At 43.2% G+C, this 18,410-nt stretch overlaps 1 protein-coding gene across 1 annotated transcript in view; it reads left to right on the top strand.

The window, feature by feature from the left end:
• The first annotated feature begins 2,359 nt into the window (after positions 1-2,359).
• The window catches only part of PDE1C (phosphodiesterase 1C), a 260,300-nt gene continuing 244,249 nt past the window's right edge, over positions 2,360-18,410 (top strand). Inside the window, exon 1 of the mRNA XM_060019937.1 lies at positions 2,360-3,011. Coding sequence (XP_059875920.1) covers positions 2,911-3,011 — 101 coding nt within the window. The 5' untranslated portion in view covers positions 2,360-2,910. The remainder of the gene's footprint in view (positions 3,012-18,410) is intronic.

Below are 18,410 nucleotides of genomic sequence, written 5' to 3'. Positions count from 1 at the left end.
ACCATATGACCCAGCAATCCCACTGCAGGGCATATACCCTGAGAAAACCATAATTCAAAAAGAATGATGTACCACAATGTTCATTGCAGCTCTGTTTACAATTGCCAGGACGTGGAAGCAACCTAAGTGTCCATTGACAGATGAATGGATAAAGAAGATGTGGCACATATATACAATGGAATATTACTCAGCCATAAAAAGAAAAAGAAATTGAGTTATTTGTAGTGGTGGATGGACCTAGAGTCTGTCATACAGAGTGAAGTAAGTCAGAAAGAGAAAAACAAATACCATATGCTAACACATATATATGGAATCAAAAAAAAAAAAGGGTTCTGAAGAACCTAGGGGCAGGACAGGAATAAAGACGCAGACATAGAGAATGGACTTGACGACACAGGGAGGGGGAAGGGTAAGCTGGGACGAAGTGAGAGAGTGGCATGGACATATATACACTACCAAACATCAAATAGATAGCTAGTGGGAAGTAGCCACATAGCACAGGGAGATCAGCTTGGTGCTTTGTGACCACCTAGAGGGGTGGGATAGGGAGGGTGGGAGGGAGATGCAAGAGGGAGGAGATATGGGGATATATGTATATGTATAGCTGATTCACTTTGTTATAAAGCAAAAACTAACACACCATTGTAAAGCAATTATACTCCAATAAAGATGTTAAAAAATAAAATAACATAAAATAATCTCTTAAAGTCCAATTCCATGAAGTCACAGTTTTGCATTGGGTGACATTGGGTTGGTAAATTGGTTTCCTCAGGTAAACAAATTTTATCGTAAGATGTTGACTGCTTAATGCTGTCTTTGCTTGAGAGTAATGCTTTAACTCACTGGAACTGTATGTGCTTCCAGAAAATCCTTAAGGACTGACTTTAATGAGATGACTTCAGCTTGTGTGGTAGGTGAGTGTGTAAGTTCTTTTCAATCAAAAAGGTCTGTCATCTCACCTTGAGGCAGGTACCTTCTCCACTGCAATGAATGGGGCCAGCCATGCCATCCTCATCACTCTCATCTCTAATTTCTGGAAAGTAAATGCCCACTTCCAAACGGATGAGCATTTAGGATTTAAACACTGCTTTAAAAATTTCTTTATCAAGGCCACTTGAATGGAACTTTACTTGAGCAATGGAGAAAAACTAGTTCTCACCTTTAAGTTTATCTGAATTTTGAGAAGCAGGCAAGTATCTGATGGATAGAATAAGAATGCTGGGAGTGTGACTGAATCATTAACTGCCAATGAGGGACAATACCATTATAGGGCAAGCTGCGTCCTGAATCTCAGGAGCCCTGGGTCCCAGGTTTGAAATGGCCGCTGGGAAGTGGGAAGTGGTGGTTGGCTGCATCTGGAAGGGAGCTTGACCACCAGTTCCTGTGATGTCTGGGCCTCAGTCAGCTTGAGCCAGGATCTTTTCTTTCTTTTCTTTTTCTGTCTTTGGTCTTTCTTTTAATCCCACCTCTCTCCTCCCCTCTTAACTGCATTACCTGGTCCCACTCTGCCTGAGCATTACACTTTATGGACATTGTGAATGACCTAGGGGGACGCAGATACTGAGTTGTAGCTTCGTGGAGCTGAAACTCCTCTCCAGTGTCAACATCTGCCCAGGGACCCTGTGAGGAGTCTGTCATGAATCAGTGGAAACTCCAACTTCCTTACTTTTGTTTATATTTTCCTTTTTTCACACCATTTTGGGGGGAGAGAGACAGACAGAGAGAGAGAGAGGACAGAGAGAGAGAGAGAGAGAGAGAGAGAGAGGGAGAGAGAGAGGGAGAGAGAGGGAGAGGGAGAGAGAGGTGACTCCCATTAGCAAGAACATATCGGGACTTTCTAAGTGTGATGTGTGGTTACTTTAGTCCCTGTCAATTGCTTTAATATTTCAAAATGGAACCGCCTCTCTGGCGGGCGTGGAAGTGAGCGCTGTGAATGAAAGCTCCAAGCACAAACTCCGCGGAACCTCGCCGTGGCTGTTTGCCCCACCGGCCCCCTGGGAGGACACGGACCTCGGTTCCCTGGGATTTCCGCGAGCGGTGCCGTGCTATTCATTTTGTGCGGGCTTCGGGAGCCATCGGCGCGCCGGGGCTGGGGGCCCTGCGCTACGGCGGGCCGCCCTGGCGCGCGCGGGTCTCCGGGTGCGGGGCTGGAGCCCGGCAAGCGTGTGCCCTGCCGCCGGCGGTGCCCGGCGCGCCCCTCTCTCCGCGCCCGCGGGTGTCAGACAAGACGCCGGTCCCGGCGCGCTCGCAGACGACTCTTCTCAGTTGTCAGTTTTCTCGCTTGTCAGCAGAGCTGCTGGTAAGTGACAGAAAACAGAGAGGGGGCGGGACGGCAGCGTGGCTGGGGAGAGAGCGACCGGGAGGGGGAGCCGCGGGGCGCCCCAGGGCAGGGGCGCGGGTGGAGCCTGGGTGCACGGCCTCCGGGTCGGACCGCCCAGCCCCGCGTCGGCTCCCCCTAGGCTCAACCCCCTCCTCGGTCTCCCCTTTTCACTTTCTCCCTCCTCGCCGCCTCTCCTCCCCACTCGGTCCTCCCTTTCCCCCGCTGCAGTCCTTCAGCTGCCAAACTGTTCGCTTCCTTGGCTTTGTTTGAGAAAAAAAAAAAAAAAAGAACCCGAACAGGTCTGAGGTGTTTTCTCCTAAATCAGGAGCACAATTCCTACCCTTGGCATTAGCCCAGGAGCATGGCTGGTTCCCGCAGCTGCCTCCGGGGAGCACCTGGGTCCGGGGTCGCCGGCCCTCCGGGCCCGCCTTAAGCCATGATTTGGGGGTCGCAGAAGGGGGAGCGCACGCAGAAAGTGACAGGCAGACGCGCTCGCCACCTGACTGGGGCTCGAGGGCAGGGCTGGGCAAAGAGGCGGGAGAGGAGAGCCCAAAGTCTCTCAGCCTCACTCCCAGTGATAACCTGCAGCTATGGAGTCGCCAACCAAGGAGATTGAAGAATTTGAGAGCAACTCTCTGAAATACCTGCAACCAGAACAGATCGAGAAAATCTGGCTTCGGCTCCGAGGGCTGTAAGTAGATCTGTTTACTTCTTTCGCCCTATTTCCCTCTCATCAGTATTTTACTACACAGCCACAGTCACGACTGCTCACCCCAATTCCTGCATGACCCTTCAAAATACAACGCTAGAAGTTCCACAACCGCTTCTCTGTTAATTACAGTCACTGCTACCTTCCTTTCAATAGCGAGACTTGTCTTTCTGAGTGCTTCGGAATGCCCTGCTGTTTCCAAGTCATGCTTTCTTTGGGGAAGAGGAGATGTCCTTAGATTTCAGTTATAGTAGCTCAGTATTCGTGGAGATATTTCTGTTTGTTTGTTTGTTTGTCAGGGGAGAAAAGTTTGGGGACTCAGGTCACAGACTTTTAATCAAAGGAAGAGTTATTCTCTGCAGAATGCTTGCAGACACCTTGGCAGGTGGTCCAAGAACTTACCAACCGTTCAAATTCAGCATGCATTCTGCCTGTTAGATTTTCCTCTCCCTCTCCCTAGCCTACTTCAACTTCTGATATTTTCTTAGGATTCTTTCTAGCAGGAAAAGAGTTACTGAAAGGAAGGACTATTTTTGGAGAAAGTAGGGTTCAGAACCAATATTGGAGTTTCCTAGTAATATTTGAACAGTGAAATAGGGCATTTGCTTTCAATACAGTGACCAGAATTCTAGTTGGACTGGTGAACAGAGATCTCTGAATTTCATCCACTTCATTGGGTGCTGTCTGTTTTTGGGTACTGAGGAGAGGTGACCTGAAAATATGTGTTATTTTCTGTGAAAAGATTTCATAAACAATGAACTGCTGGTTATCCCAGTCAGGAAGCTGTAGTGACAGCTGTATGGTTACAGCTTGCTCCTCAGTTGACCAGGCAGGTCCCAAAGATACCTTCCATAACCACCAGATACTCATTTCCCAGATATTTGGCATCAAATATCTAGTGCAGATAAAAAAAAAAATAGGTTATCTCCAAGTATATTCTCCAGACCTTCTGTTCCTACCAAGGGCAGTGATGGGAAAACCAGCTCCTTGGCAGTTTGTTTTGCTGCAGTTATTGTTTTTGAAAGCACACACACACACACACACACACACACACACACCCCAAAACAAGTCAGAAGGGCACTGATCTAAGTTATCTTTATCTTGGGGGAGACCACATTCCAACCAGGATATTCACAGTTTCTAAAGGGAAGCAATAAGGTAGGTGTTTCTTCAAGGTATCCCCATTTAAAGTGCAATTTATAAAAGCCCTTCCATCAATAATCAAAGTGAGTTTCATTGCCATTGATCTAAATGGGAAACCATGCCAAGTAACATGATTTTGGGGTTGTCTGGCTGCTGCAAGCAGAGGCTGTAAACTTATTTGGAAATCTTGTCTTTCTGGCTGGCAGGCTCTTCCAACAGTTGAGATGCACGCAATGCAGCACCTCTTTCAGAGAGGTGTTTACAATAAGCTCATGTTATATGTGATGAACACTCCATGTGATCATATTGTGGTGCACACAGAAAGTTTGTTGCGTCCACAAAATCTGGGTCCAAAATATACAATGTCAAAGTGTTGTCAGGCTGGTCTCCTTGACATCCTGGCTGGAGGGACTCATGTGCAGACACTCAGGAACAGCTTCTCTCAGGCTGCTTTACAATTCCAACCAACTCCACAGAGCAACTCAGGCTGGGGAAGAGTGTTTGGGCAAATCAGCCAGGTTGAGGTGGGAAACTTGTGTGAAAAAGCATTCAGAGCTTACAACGCACTGTCTTGTAGCTTCCTCTGTTTCATCTGTTAGGCTTCTCTCCCCAAATTGTTGTCTGCATTTTTGTTTTCAAGTCTCTCGTGTTTACCTAGCACCCTGTACCTTTGAACATAAAAGGTGTGGGTTGATTCTTTTCCAAAGGTGTTTTTGAATCCTTCTCTTTTTACCCTTCCTACTGAAACACCCTGCCCAACAGCAGTCCCAGGAGATCTGTAGCTTCACTTTCTGATTTGAAAAAGGACATGTTACTATTGTTATGACTTTTTTTTTTTTTAACTACTGTTATGGTTCTTACTACCACTTTTTTTTTTTTTTTTTTTTTTTTAACAAAACAGTAGTGCTATAATAAGTAGCTAAAGATTCCGGAAACCAAAGCACATGCTTTTTTATACAACTTGGAGTAACACTTTTGCAGTTAACAAAATAGAAACCTTAGGAGATGGAAGGGTGTGTGTCTCTTTGCTCCCACAGTGGATTAACAGTAAGAGAAAGGAAGCTGTTCCTTCAACATTTTAGAAAAACTCAATAGCCAAAATTGAATTTTCATACCAATTTACTACCATGACACCTGTATAGAAGGGGCTTTACAGGTGACCACAGGTAGTCAGGAATTTGGTTCACCTTGTTTGAGAGCCATCTAAGTTTCAGGACTTGGTCATCTCATGCCTGGACTATTTAGTGGTATTGTCAGTATCTCGCCTACTTAATCTATCCTTGAATTTTTCATCTCCTCCAGTAGAATGTCAGTTCCTTAGGACAGACACTTCGTGTGTCTTGCTCACTGCTGTACCTCCAGTGCCTAGAACAGGGTTTGGCACATAGTAGATGCTCAATGAATAGGTGATGAAGGAAGCATAAAGACCCAAAGATGAACTTTTCAGTATTCAAAATGAAGGTAAATGTGTATCTGGGTCAGCTTACAGGCCACGTGGTACTATCAACACAGTATTCCATGAACTAGGTGGGAGGTGGATTTAATTAACATCATTACCCAGGTTGGGCACAGGAATCTAAACTGAGGTAGAAACTGGGCAAGATGTGGCAAAGCCACGACCCAGGGCAGGATCCCACTCTTAGGTTTACCCAGGTTCTCTCTTTTCCTCCCCTTTTCTGCACTTGCCTGGAGTGGTCTTTACCAGCAGCAAGAGGATCGTTGCCAAGAATCTCCAGTGTGGAGAATATAGGGGATGGTCCTCTCTATATTACAAGCCCCACACATCCCCCTTTCCACGCTTTCCTTTTTTCTCTAGCACATTTCACTGTCTTAATACTATATATTTAATTTATTTATTATGCTTATCGTCTGTTTCCTCCCATTAAAATAGAAGTTCCTTGAGGAAGAAGCCTCTTTTTTTGTGTTTCCATTTCCTCCGTTGTCCCCCAAGTGCTGTTGTCCTTACTCTATCCTCTGTAGGAGTGGGTGGAATTGTTAAGAGCCCCTCCCAATGCCTGTTTTGTTAGGGAATCTTCCAGCAGGGAAAACATGACGACTGCACTTGCTTCCTCTGATGTTGAGGGGGAGCCTCACGGCTGTATGGTTTTGAGTCATAACTTGTACCCTGGGTCCTGACCAAGAGTTTTTCCTGTTATATGATGACAAAAGGGTGCTTCTATACTTTTTTTTTTTTTAATTGAGAGCAAGAGAACAGGTTCCACTTACTTCTTGGCACTTATTGTCACAATTGTAGTTGAGCTTTTGTATATCTGTTTTGCCCAGCTATGAGGTAATCAGTACAATAAGCTTTATGCTTTTATAACACTCTATGAAGATGCTTTTTTTACATGATCTAAAATAGTATTATGAACATAAACGGAGATATGGTTTATTATGTTTATTGTCTGTTTCCTCCAACTAAAATATAAGTTCCATGAGGACATAGTTTTTTGTTTTTGTTTTTTTTTGATCTGTTTTGGTTACTGGAGTATCCCCAGGTGTATGGTTATTAGGGTCACAGACTGGGATTATTGTTTCTGTCTATTCACCAAGCTTTCCCATCCCCCTTATTATGGCAGTAGACCCTCCCCCCTGCCCCCCAGCCCTCCATGGGCTCAAGATCCAGGATTGGCCAATCACAGAATTTCACCATTCTGGCAACAGTGGTTGGTCTCAAGTGTGGCACAGAACCCAAGCAGAAGCAGTAGAGTCCTCCACTGAGATTTTCTGTTGGCTGGAGGAGAGTGCTGCTTTCTCTTCTGGGTTTTCCTGGTGGCTGCTGCTGGCTCCATTTCTTACTGCGTGGAGCAGAGCTTTCAGTGACAGGAGACAGGCCAGAACTTACAGAGAAGCAGAGGGGAGAAGATGGAGTGGAAGTCCCTGGGTCTGCTCCCACAAGCCCCAGTTCCTGCAGTTGTTTCTCTGATTCTGTCTGCTGTCCCAGCTACGCGAATCCGTCAGGCTGTGTTCCTGCATGGGCTACTTTGAGTCTGGTGTCTCTGAAAGTCTTCACTAATACCCCCACTCAAGTACAGAGAACTTAAGTGACTTTTCCAAAGTATACATCAAAGGCAGGGGGGAAATCCAGAGGCCAAGAAGCCTGGATCTTTGGTTTTGTATTTCTTATTTAATAAAGACTTCTCACTCTGTACTTTCTTTCTACTCATCTGAAATTTTTAATAGGGCCATCAGTGTTCAGGCAACAGAAGTTTAGTCATTTAACATTTGCTGAGTGTCTGTTATGTGCCGGGCACTTTGATAAACTCTGTGCAGAAGTAAATAATCCATAAGGCTGTAAGATATAAGGCTGTAGCTAAAGAGATGAACACCCGGGAGTGTTGACTGTAGTTACAGAGGACACACGGGGAGCTACCTCTGCCTGGGAGGGCCAGAGAAGGTGTGAGCAGTGAGCTGCAGACTTACTCGGAGCAGAGTCCTTAGAGTCACAAGGAAGAAACTTGCACAGATTTCTTTCATTCATGTCAGCCTTCTGCAGAGATGTGAGGAAAACAAGGAGTCATCCAGTCAGCACAGAGTACATCAGCTCAGAATTCTGAGCTGTTTTTATGGACAACTGGAAAAGCTGTGTCTACTTAACTAGGAATATAACCTGAGTCTCAGTGCCCTTCCCTATGCTCACCTCTTACCGGTAATCCCAAAAGAGAGGGTGTGGTTGGGTCTAGCTGCTGTCATTCAACATGGAGCTATTGGACAGAAATCTCCCAGGTCACCTCAGAAGCAGTTGGCCCCTACATTGGTCCCTGGTCCATCAGCTGTACAGGTAACAGGGTTACCTTCTCTGACAAACCCATCCCCAGAGGTCTTAGATATTCTCCTTAAAAGGTAGTTGTGAGGTATCCTCTTGCAGCTCATCTAGTGCAATATTGAGGGATAGATAAAGCTAGTGAATGGAGGTAACAGTGTACAAAGGTACAGAGGTATGGGAGACATTGACACATCAAGGAGGAATGAGAGATAAAGTTGGAAAAAAGGCATGGGCCAGGTAGTGATACATGGAATTTTAAAAAATTTACTTTTTGTTTTATTCAAAACTATATATGCTCATAGTTTAAGGAGGCAGGTCTTCGACCACGTTACACACACACATACAAATGTGTTCCAGACACTCTCCATTCATCCTTCAGGGAATCTTTTTTTGAATGCATGTAATTTTAAGGAGTTTACACTTTATCCCTTAAGTTCTAAGGCATTGTTAAAAGACTTTAAGCTAGAGAGTAACACAATGAGATTTGAATTTTAGGATGGCTATTCTGGAAGAAGTATGGAGGACAGATTGGAGATGAGACTTGAGGCCTGGAGATCAGTTGGAGAAGATTCTTCAGTGTGGTAGTACCACTGAGGAGGAAAAAATAAGGGGCACAGTTGACATTAGAATGAAGCAGACAGAAAGAGAGAAGGAGAAGTTGTCTTCCAAGCTTGTTTTGTCTCGGATGTATTAGTGAGTTTGGGGCCATTTGCCTTGTTAGAGACCACGGAGAGAAGTGCAGGCTTGGATACAGCAGAATGATAAATTTGGGTTTAGACGTGCTGGACTGGAGCAGCCTCTGGAAGATTCAAGTAGCTGGTGGTGATAGCAGCCTGGAACTATGGAGAGACCTTTGGCCTAAGAGCCTCGGGTCTGAGAGTCATGGTTCTGAGTTAAAGCCTTGTGAACAGATGACCCAGGGAAGAGGGGCTTCACCTGAATCTCACTAATAAAGCAATTCCAAAAGAATAATTTTTAAAAATTGATGTTTATTTCCCCCAGATTACATATTTTAGGGTGTTAATTGGGCCTTCCACTCTCCCGTTTAATTGCAAATGTCAGATGGTTCAGCATAATTTTATTGGGCTCTTATTATATACCAGATATTAGGAGCTTCAGAAGAGAAATGAAAGTATCAGGAGAAAAGCCCTGCTATCAGGAAACTTAGAGTCTAGTTAGGGAGACAAGATAATTCTTTATAGAAGTGAAAAGTTATAAAACAACAATAAAAGTATGGGCAATAATTAATTGCTAGGTAAATGACATTGACACAATGCCCTAGGATTTAGAGAAGGAAGACGTTTGTGTTTGAGGGATTGTTTTCGAGTCTTTCTTTTCCTAATAAAGGCCAGTTAAGTCTCCCTGAATTATGTTCTTAATGTATATTGAAGGGGAGAAAGAGGTGAATATCAAAAAGGGTTAAGTAGATTCTTATATTTAGAATGAAATTTTCTTTACTTGAATACTAATGTCATATATTAGTACATCATCACTTGCTTATCAGAATTTGGTTGTGCTAATTTATTAGCTAATTACAACTCAGTATTTAGCAGCCGTTTATTATTTTGGCTAAGTTTTACAGCCTCTGTCGGTAAGCAGCCCTAAGCAAAGAGATTTCTTCATTTCTAGCTCCATTTTCCGTCTTTAATTTTCTTTGGTTCATAGAAAACTACTTTCCTTGGTTCCAGTTTCCCCATATGGAGGGAAGGTGCTCACATGACCCACCTCATAGCTTTTTGAGAGATGACAAGAAAAGTAATGATTAAATGTGAGACACATAATGTAGTCTGTAACAGCTTTGAGAATGACCATCACAATTTCCCATGAGTAATACAAATGAATTCTACAACAAATAAAATACTCTTATTTCTGGAGAACGTATACTGAATCCATGCAAAGTGCTATATTCTTCAGGCTTATTGGAATGTACTCTTTATTTAAAGACCTTTTGACAGCTCTTATTAAATAAAATAAACGAGTATAAGAAAAATCTAGATGTTCCTAGGTTGTGAAATTATGAAAAATCTTAAGAGAATAATTCAGTCAAGAAGACATCATTCATAACTATAGGTGATGAGTTTTATTTATAAATTTGAATGAATACACACTCATCTATATGCAGGAATCTCATCTATCACTCATTCACTCAGCAAACATTTCTTTAGCACTTACCACGTGGCAGGCACTATGCTAGGCACCAGAGATACAGTGGGAAACAAGACAAATGTCCCCTCCTTTAGGGAGCATTCAGTCTACAGGTAGAGGCAAATGTTAAATATCTAATTCCCCAAATAGATATTTACTGTGATGAGTGCCGCAAAGAAGTACAGGGTGCTGTGGAAACATATTAGAGGGGGCCCACACCAGGTCTAAGAATCAGGGAAGCCTTCTCTGAAGAAGTGAGATTTAAGCTGAGATACGAAGAATAAGTAGGTGTTAGTTAAGAGTTGAGGAAGAGTGTTCTGAGGTATCCAAGGCCTGGGAAAATAGCAGGTGCAAAGAGCCAAAGGGACATGACGCCTCCGAGAAGACAAAAGAAGGCCAAGTGGCAGCAGCAAAAGCAGTGTGGAGACAGGAGGCTCAAGGCACAGCTGGAGAAAGGGGCAGATCTTGCCTTTTCTTTTAGACCAGGGAGCCTTAGCAATGGGAAACCACTGTAGGTCTGTGGGGATGGACTTGAGAGATTTTTAGGAGATAGACTCAACAGGATTTGGACTTGGCATGTGAGGGAGAATTGTGGAATTTAGAATAACTCCCAGGTTTTTAGCTTGAATCCACAGGTACTATTTACTTAGATCGGGATCACTGAGGGGGGATCAAGTTTGCAAGTTTGGTTGTGTGTGGCAGCAGAACGAATGCGGAGTAGAAATCATGAGCTCAGTTTTGGACATACTGAATATGAGAGGCCTATAAGACGCCCCTGAGGAGACATGAGCAGTTGGATAAGAAGGCCTGGAGATTTAAGGAAAGGTCTGTGTTGGAGATATAAGGTACAGCCCAACAAAGTAAGAAGAAAAAATTATATTTATATATATATAAAATAATGATATAATACATATTGTAAATAATATATATATAATGTGTATAAATATGTATATGTGAACATGTGTGTTCATGTGTGTGTCTGAATAATGCTAAATTAATATTCCTATAAAGTTTACAAGTAGAGAGAACATAGTTTAGTGTGACCTCTCTAAATAGTCTGACAGAAGATGCCAGAAGACGATGAGTTTATATATACTTTCTCACTGGCATTTACTTGTTCAACATTTGGGAAAGACCAGCTAGTAGTCAATCTACATGGCTTTGCTTGGAACACTTGTACTGACTGCTTGGTGTCAAGTCCACCACAACATGGGTTTGGAGCAAAGACAGAAACCTGAGGGCTAGGCAGGGTCATTTCCAGTATACCAGATGCAGAAAGAGACCATGACCCAAGAAGCTAAATGGAATGAGGCCCTCATCACGGACCTTGTGGGGACTGTCAGGCGTGAGCCAGGCAGTGAGACTCGGAGCTTGGAGCCCTGCCCCCTGAAGAAGGGTCTGGTGCAGCTTGGCTGGGTGGAGGCTCCCTAGACCCTGCAGGAGGCTGTCCTGTTGTCTAGGCTCGCCCAGTGGGCGCCGCCTCGTGCTGCTGCTCCCAAGGTGTCCTACGTGCACACACCGGGCCTCTGTCTCTCGGGGCATCCACAGTTCTGCCATAGTGCCCACCCTCCACATCGGCTCTGCCTCATTCGTGGCCTTTTCCCTGGAAGCTCTTTAAGGCCTTCCAAAAATGGACCTTCCTCCCTTCTTTTCCACTCCCTTCCAAAGACCTATTGCAGGGACCCAATATTCAATATTCTGCCAAAATATAGCTTTCCTTTCCCTTAAGGCCAGTAGAAGAGTGAGAAGCAATGTGAGGATGTATTTTGACTGAAAGTCACTATTACACATCCAAAGACCATTAAATTCTGTTTATCCAGATTCTAAACAACCAAAATTCTTAAATAAGCGAGACTTTTCCTACACTCTAGAGACACGGAGTAAATCTGGTAGTGAAAGATTAGTCTTTGAAAGCTACTTCCAGGTGTGTTTTTAGGAGTAGTTCAAATTCAGATTAATATCCCACCCCTTTTTTTTTCTCTACGTCTCTGAGTCTTGTCTGAGGATGACTCTAAGGGGTCTTACCATATCTTTAAATTAACCCCCCCAAAGTATTTTATATTTCGTATACTACTCTAGGTTGTTACTTGGAACCCTGTCTCCTAACTATGAGAAACTATAAACACTTTCATGAACAGGGTCCTGCAGAGCTCATTTGTGAAAGATAAGGATGAATTATTGTAAATTAAGCTTCAAAAATGTTTAGAACTGCCATTCTGTCTATAAAACTACTAACTGAAATTAGTCATGGTTAAACAAATGAAAGAATTGTTCAAAGCACCCATTTGTCGGAGTCTTGGATACTTTCAGTGAGGATAACTGTAGCTGAGGAGAATCTGGTTCAAATGCTCAACTGATTCAGTTGACAGTGGCGCTCAAAATGGTCCCTAGGAGTGCATCTGCTAGCTGAGTGGGTTGTTCTTTTTTTCTGTATTTTGGGGATCGGCCTTACTTTTGCCATATTTAAATTGTGGAAATTTACAAAGCCTATGTCCAGAGAAGAGCCTTCTATAGATGATTCTATTGTGAGAGAAGATTTGAGAGGAAATAGGAAGGACATCTGCTTTCGAGGAGCTGTTGTATTGACTTACATTCACCTGGAATTGTAAATGGCCAATAGCTGCTTTCTGCCGGGAATAGGTTTTGATAACAAGTTGGGAGGAAAGGTAGAGGAGAGAAGGAAGGAGTTACTACTTGGGGAGATAGGAAAGCCTTAAAAACATTAGACTGGTCACTGAAGTTAAACTTGGCAGAAGATACAGTTTTTGTTCTGGCTAAATCTACATGGGGAAAACAGAGTAGAGAATTCAAGCATCTCTCTGGATAATTCAGTTAAAAAACCTGCCCCTCCCCTAATTACAGGGATATATCTGTGAAGAGTGAGGTTTTGTCTCAGTCCTTTGGATTTATCTCCACTCTGGCAGTGTTGTCACAGATATTACGAAATATTTTTGTTTTCAGCCTTTCTCATTGATGTTTATCGAAACCGGAGATAGGCTCCCAGGAAGTAGGTCACAAAGATCTCTTCCATTCCCATCCACACAGTTTTATTGTACTTAGAACACTGCAAGTGGTTGTAAATATGTGAATGGAGGGGTAGATCATTTATGCAAAAAAGGTACTACTTAGACTTCTACAAGCATGACATTTACTTTGTTTTCTTTAACGACCTTTCCAGTATATTTTCATTGGTGCCACTGATTAGCTCACTGCCCAGCTTTAAGCAGTAGATTTTAAGCTAGAGGGAAATGGTCCTTGGTTTGCTCAAAAATAATGCTTTTCAGAGGAAGATTTCAGCTTTTTTGGGGAGGGGTCCTATTTTGGGGCCTGTTAGACAGTAATCTGAGTGCTGGAATTTTTAACCCAGGCCCAGGAGAGAAACAAGCATGAACAGGAGATTTGGATTTTTGTGACTGGCCAGCTGTCTGCAGCTAGAAGAGGGGTCTGGGGAGGGGGAGCAATGAAGACGCAGCCCTGTGGGAATGTGGGCGCACCCGGCGCGGGGTGGATTGACTGTGAGTTGGTGCCGGTCCAGGTGGGGCTTCCTGTGGGGTTGTTTAGGTTGAACTAAACCTTCTCAAGGATTTCTCCTGTTTCCACTGCCCAGCCGGCATTAGATAGAAACACATTTGCTTCCAGAAGTGAGTTAAACATTGATCATCTTATTTACAGCTGTGTTTCGGATTAGCATTCTCTCATTTTTCTGATTTACCAGTGCTCAACCCCAAACCACACTCTCGAAGGCTTCCTTCATTTGAATTTGATCTCATCACTTTGGGTTAAACATATTGGAATTTTGTACTTTGGAAGTTGCTGTCCCCAAACATGATCTTCCTTTTCTAAGAGCCCTAAATGAAAGGGTGGGAATCTGTAGGACAATTTTCCCCAATAGACAACCTGGCAGAAAAATTCTCTAGAAAATTTAAGCAAAAACAACTCCTTCCTAATTATTGGGTTATTCCAAGTAAAAGTGAGTTTATATTATTTCATTATTTTGTATTTTTTGTCCTGCCTTGGATCTTTGGCCAACCAGGAAAATAGAATTGTTGCCCATATGGATTTTCATTCTGTAGCTCATCAGTTAAGAAATATTTGAGCTAGTAAGAGAAGTTTCTCATTTTCTCTAATATCTTTCTTCTCCCCACCCCTTCCCCAAATTGTCTGCTGGAAGGTGCCAGGAAACCGCAATTTATATACATTTTCTCATTGGCATTTACTTGTTAAAAATATGGGAAAGGCCATAAAGCAATCAGCATATATAGCTTTGCAAATCTAGGTTTTAACATGGGTATCATGGAAATGAAATCACTGGGAGAAATGAGAAGAAATGTACAAGGGCCTTCCATTCTCAGCAGCATCTAAAGTAGTTCATACAAATGATTTAAGACAGATTCAGTGGAAGTTTCTAGCGATATCCAGTTTTGTTCAGTCGGCGCCCCATATGCCAGTAAAAAACAAAACCAGAGGATCATTCAGATCCTCGATCATTTCACAGATATTTGTGGCATTTTATCTCAGTCCACTTTCCCACGAGTGAGCCGCATGTGACCTGAACTCGTGAGAACATGTACTTAACTCCCTGAGTTTTGCTGTGCACTTTTTTTTTTCTGAGCCTGTCCCCCAATCTCCTCTCCCTTGAGGGAACTGAAGCCTGAGAACCAACATTTCCAAAGCTATCTGTGCCTCAGCAGCAATAGTGACCTCAGTAAGGAAGGATGGAGACGGGATCTGATGGGATCTGGAGCAGAGTGAGTCATTATTGCCCAGAAACCCTGGAGAACATTGCAGACAGAACTGGACTTCTCACTGTGTGTGTGGAGCTGTTGCATATTCAACTTCCCAGACCAGAAAATCTTCTTGTGCTCAACTGAGAGGTATCTTGCTGTCAACTTAGAGACTAAGCACAAGTTTTGGTTTTTCTAAGCCAGCTTGTTTGAATATTAAGCCTATTTGTAAACCTCATTATTGCAGCAACCATATGGCTCTTACTCAAAGATACTCACTTTAAAAAAGTGAAAGACTGCCAGGTGCTTCATGATTTAACCTCAATGCTTAATTGACTCTCACTCACCCAGGCTATCAGGAATGATTCCCAAGTCATCTGTTTGACTTTGGAGTCTGTGAAACTTACATGTGATTGTGGGTATGCCCAGTACTTTGCAAACTGCTAGCCATCAAAAAGCAAACAAACCTCTTTAAAAGCATCCAGCATCTCCCACACTGTTGTTTCTTTTTTGCTATTTCCTTGCTGTCTCTACTCTGCCCTTAGGTCCAGGTGTACTGTGGCCAGAATCACTCCTTATGCTTGCTTAGTTTCCTCCCTTCTCTCCCAAATTGGGGCCAAGAGAGGTAAAATGAAGTGCAGGGTCTTGAAGTTCAAGGTGTAGATGACACAGGCATGGACAGCTTTGGGGAACCTTTTTAGATATTGGGGGTCAGTGCTCCTTGCTCTTTGATGATACTCCCGTCTCAGTAGCCACTTGTCAGAATGTGATCAGCTGGACGTAAATGGACTGAAGCCTTCCAGGGGAGATTTTTCCAGCTTATCACTTCCCCTGTTCTGTACACATGCATGCACACATAACACGTACACACTATTTGATACTTCTTGGGCAATCCACGATTTCATAGACACATTCCAGAGTTAAACAGACATGGATTTTCAGTGAAGACCAGGAGTCTTTTAATTTGCCTAACAGGTAAGTGGATGTGGTCAAGCAATAATTCTAGTTATAGCATGATATCTCTGTGCTGAGTTATAACTTCTAGAGGATGCTTAGGGATTCTGTGTAAGCAACTCACTGGGCTTCAGTTTTTAGGGAATTATCGATAAAAAGGTTTTTTCTTAAAGATAATTTGAGATATTTCTAAGGATTATCATGGTGTCCAGTTCCTAAATATCTATTTTTACTTTCTTTTTTTCCTGCTTTCTGAGCAACGACCCAGCTTTGACATTAGAGGAAAGTATGTGGGTCTGCTAGGCTAACAGGGACCACTGCTGGGTGGGTGTCAGAGTGTATACAGCCTGCAGGCTCCCTGGGGCATGTGGGGAGCGAGGAGAGCTGGGCAGAGTTTCAGTTCCTCCTCTGCTTAGTAGGACTGAGATTAGCACCTGCTTTCTTTGTGGCTCAAGTGTTCTAAGATGAGGAGAACTGAGAGTATTCAATTTTTCTACTTTAGAAAACAATCTTAAACTTCTTTTTAAAACTTTTTTAATCAATGAAAGCCTTTTTTTTTTCAAACAAAATTTGGAAACCTATGGAATTATAATACCATTATTACTTAGGCAGTACTATTGTTATAAATACATAGCTGACTCGTTCTTGAACGTTTACTGGGTGCCCAACACTGTGCTAAAACTTTACATTCATTATTACATTCAACTCTCACATCAACCTGTGAAGTGCGTATTATTGTTACCCAAATTTTACAGATAAGGAAACTGGTGGCTGGGAAAGTGATGTAAGTTGCCAAAGGTCACATAGCTTATTGGACACAGTAAGCTGAAGAAGGGATTTAGCTTAGGTAAGTGATCCTAAACACTATACTGTAATGCCTCTCTTTAAAAAACAAATGAATAGACAAACAATGCCATGTATGTGTGTGTGTGTGTGTGTCTGTGTGTGTGTCTGTGAGTGAAGGGTAGAGGGCATTCTGGGGAACAGAGTTTGCAAAGTGCTCTCGGCTTTCATCCATGCGGTTTCCTCAGCCTGGCCTTGTGAAGATGGCCTGCCTTCTGCCTCAGTGTGCAGGTGTGCTCTCTCCATCTCCCACACTGCCGAGATACCAGAGCACAGCAGCTCCTGGTCATTCTCTGTGGTCTGAATTAGCTCAGTCTAGCTACGTGAATCTTGAGACTTGTGATGTATTGTTATAAGTTTCAAAAAATTATAAATTTAAAGTAAGTTTGAGAAACCAAAACAGAAGATTTAAAAACATTCCCTTTGTCTTTAAGGTTATGAATCAGGGGCAAATTCTGTTGAAGTTCTTAAAAACAAAAGGCCAAGAATAAACTAAGTTCTTTTCTAGCTCATTTCCTGCGTTTGGACGGAAAGAGCCCAGTATGTTCTGTGGTTGGTTTTGTTTGTTTTTGTCGAGTGTCTAAATTTCCTCCAGGCATCCTTTGACTTCTTTGACTAATTTCCTCAATTTTCTTTGAGGGCTTCAGAGTTTGCTTTCTGTATCAACCAGTTCAAGGTTCTGTATCCTTAGAAAAGTTACTTAACCTCTCTGAGCCTCATTGCCATCAAGTATAAAGTGAGGTAAACCTCCTAGGGTCTGTAGGAGGTCAAAGTGAGTTAGTTTATGTAACAGACATGGAACAGAGGAGATGCTCAACAATTGTGAGCCTCCTCTCCAGCTTCCCCCTGCCAGCCTTCTCTCATTGCATTCCTCCTGTGTGTAGAAAACCATGACTGTGGTAGATGGTCTCATCGCTTGTAGTAACTCATCACTAAACAGAAAAAAAATGGGTAGAAAGAAAGCATTTTGATCAGTGTCTTGATGAATTCACTCATTCACGCAACAGCAGTATATTGAACAGCTGTCATTTGTCAAGCACCATGTTAGGCAAGGGAGAAATACTAGCAGATAGTGGACAAGCTATCGATCTTGCCATCAGCATAACAGATGAGCTCTGGCCACCATGGAACACACAAAAGGGATGATCCAGTTTGGGAGGCCCTAGAAGGTTTTCGGGAGAAAGTGATGACTCAGCTGAAAGCTGAAAGCTGAAGGATAAGTAGGACTCAAGCCTCACCATCTTGCCCAGTCAAGATGATCTGTGAGTAGGATCTTGAGTAGAGTAATTTCTATGGATCTGTATTTTCTCTTGTGCTTTAAGTGCTGACCTTCCAGCTCCAGTGTAAGCTGACACTTTGGGTTGGGTGTCTTTGGACATGGGGGCTGTCTGTCTAAATGGGACAAGATGGGAAGGGAGAACTTCAGAATCTGTGAAGTCAGGAATGCATCTGTGAAGGTGGGGAGTGAATGTTGGGAAGGTGAGTTGGGCTGAAAATAAGGTTTTTTGGTCTCTCTTTTTTGGGTCTACCAAATGCACAACCCATGTTTTGATATGTGTGGGTGGCAGCTACAAATGATGTATTTACTTTGCCCACAGACATTTGTTGTGTACGAACCATGTGCCCGTCGATATGCATGCCCTTGGGATAGATACAGAGACCCGTATGACAGGACCCCTGAGCTCAAGAAACTCAAAACAAGGCGAAAGGGTCCTAAACCTTTTAGAATTCCCCTTACATGGCATGCATGGTACCTGGCAAATTCAGTGCATTGTGTTCTCTGAGATCATTCCTCCCATTTTATAG

This window comes from Delphinus delphis, chromosome 9 (genome assembly GCF_949987515.2).
Source record: "Delphinus delphis chromosome 9, mDelDel1.2, whole genome shotgun sequence".
Taxonomy (NCBI): domain Eukaryota; kingdom Metazoa; phylum Chordata; class Mammalia; order Artiodactyla; family Delphinidae; genus Delphinus; species Delphinus delphis.
This window is presented reverse-complemented; position numbering and strand designations above follow the sequence as displayed.